This window comes from Morone saxatilis, unplaced genomic scaffold, assembly GCF_004916995.1.
Source record: "Morone saxatilis isolate NCDOM2014 unplaced genomic scaffold, NCSU_SB_2.0 Contig10, whole genome shotgun sequence".
Taxonomy (NCBI): Eukaryota; Metazoa; Chordata; class Actinopteri; family Moronidae; genus Morone; species Morone saxatilis.
This window is the reverse complement of record NW_023339652.1, coordinates 1,578,633-1,579,081: the sequence shown is the minus strand read 5'-3', so window position 1 is coordinate 1,579,081 and position 449 is coordinate 1,578,633. Positions and strand designations below refer to the sequence as shown.

Genomic DNA, 449 nt, shown 5'->3' with positions numbered 1-449 from the left:
GCCACTAAATCCTTCACACTGGTGTTTCAATAGTGCATTAAGTGTTTGAAACAAGTACAGTTGAAGGCTTTTTGTGCATCTGATTCTTTCTCCTCTGAACAGAAGTTATATTATGAAGTCTAATGATTTACCTACAACATAAAATCATAAATTTCATGATTAAATATCAAAATCTAATTAAATTTACGGAGCATGTTTAAGCTTCCCTCAGAAGATACTAATATTAGATGTTTGTGAGATATTATTAGTGCATCCAGTTAAAGCTTTCGTGTTTGGTGTGAGCGTTGATCACCTTCTGCAGGATGAGGTTCAAGTAGACACTCTCTTCCCAGTCGATGTCTGGGTCACCGAGGCCGGGCAGCTTCTTGGAGTCTCTCCTGTAAACCTCCACCTCCACCTGAAACACAGCCGCACGCCTGATCAGAACCAGCTACGGGTCAGTCTCGGTC

The 449-nt window shown here is 41.2% G+C and overlaps 1 protein-coding gene across 1 annotated transcript in view; it reads right to left on the bottom strand.

The window, feature by feature from the left end:
- The window catches only part of fbxo7 (F-box protein 7), a 26,741-nt gene that overhangs the window by 11,336 nt on the left and 14,956 nt on the right, over positions 1-449 (bottom strand). Inside the window, exon 6 of the mRNA XM_035680528.1 lies at positions 293-397. Within this exon, the coding sequence (XP_035536421.1) occupies positions 293-397 (105 nt within the window). The remainder of the gene's footprint in view (positions 1-292; positions 398-449) is intronic.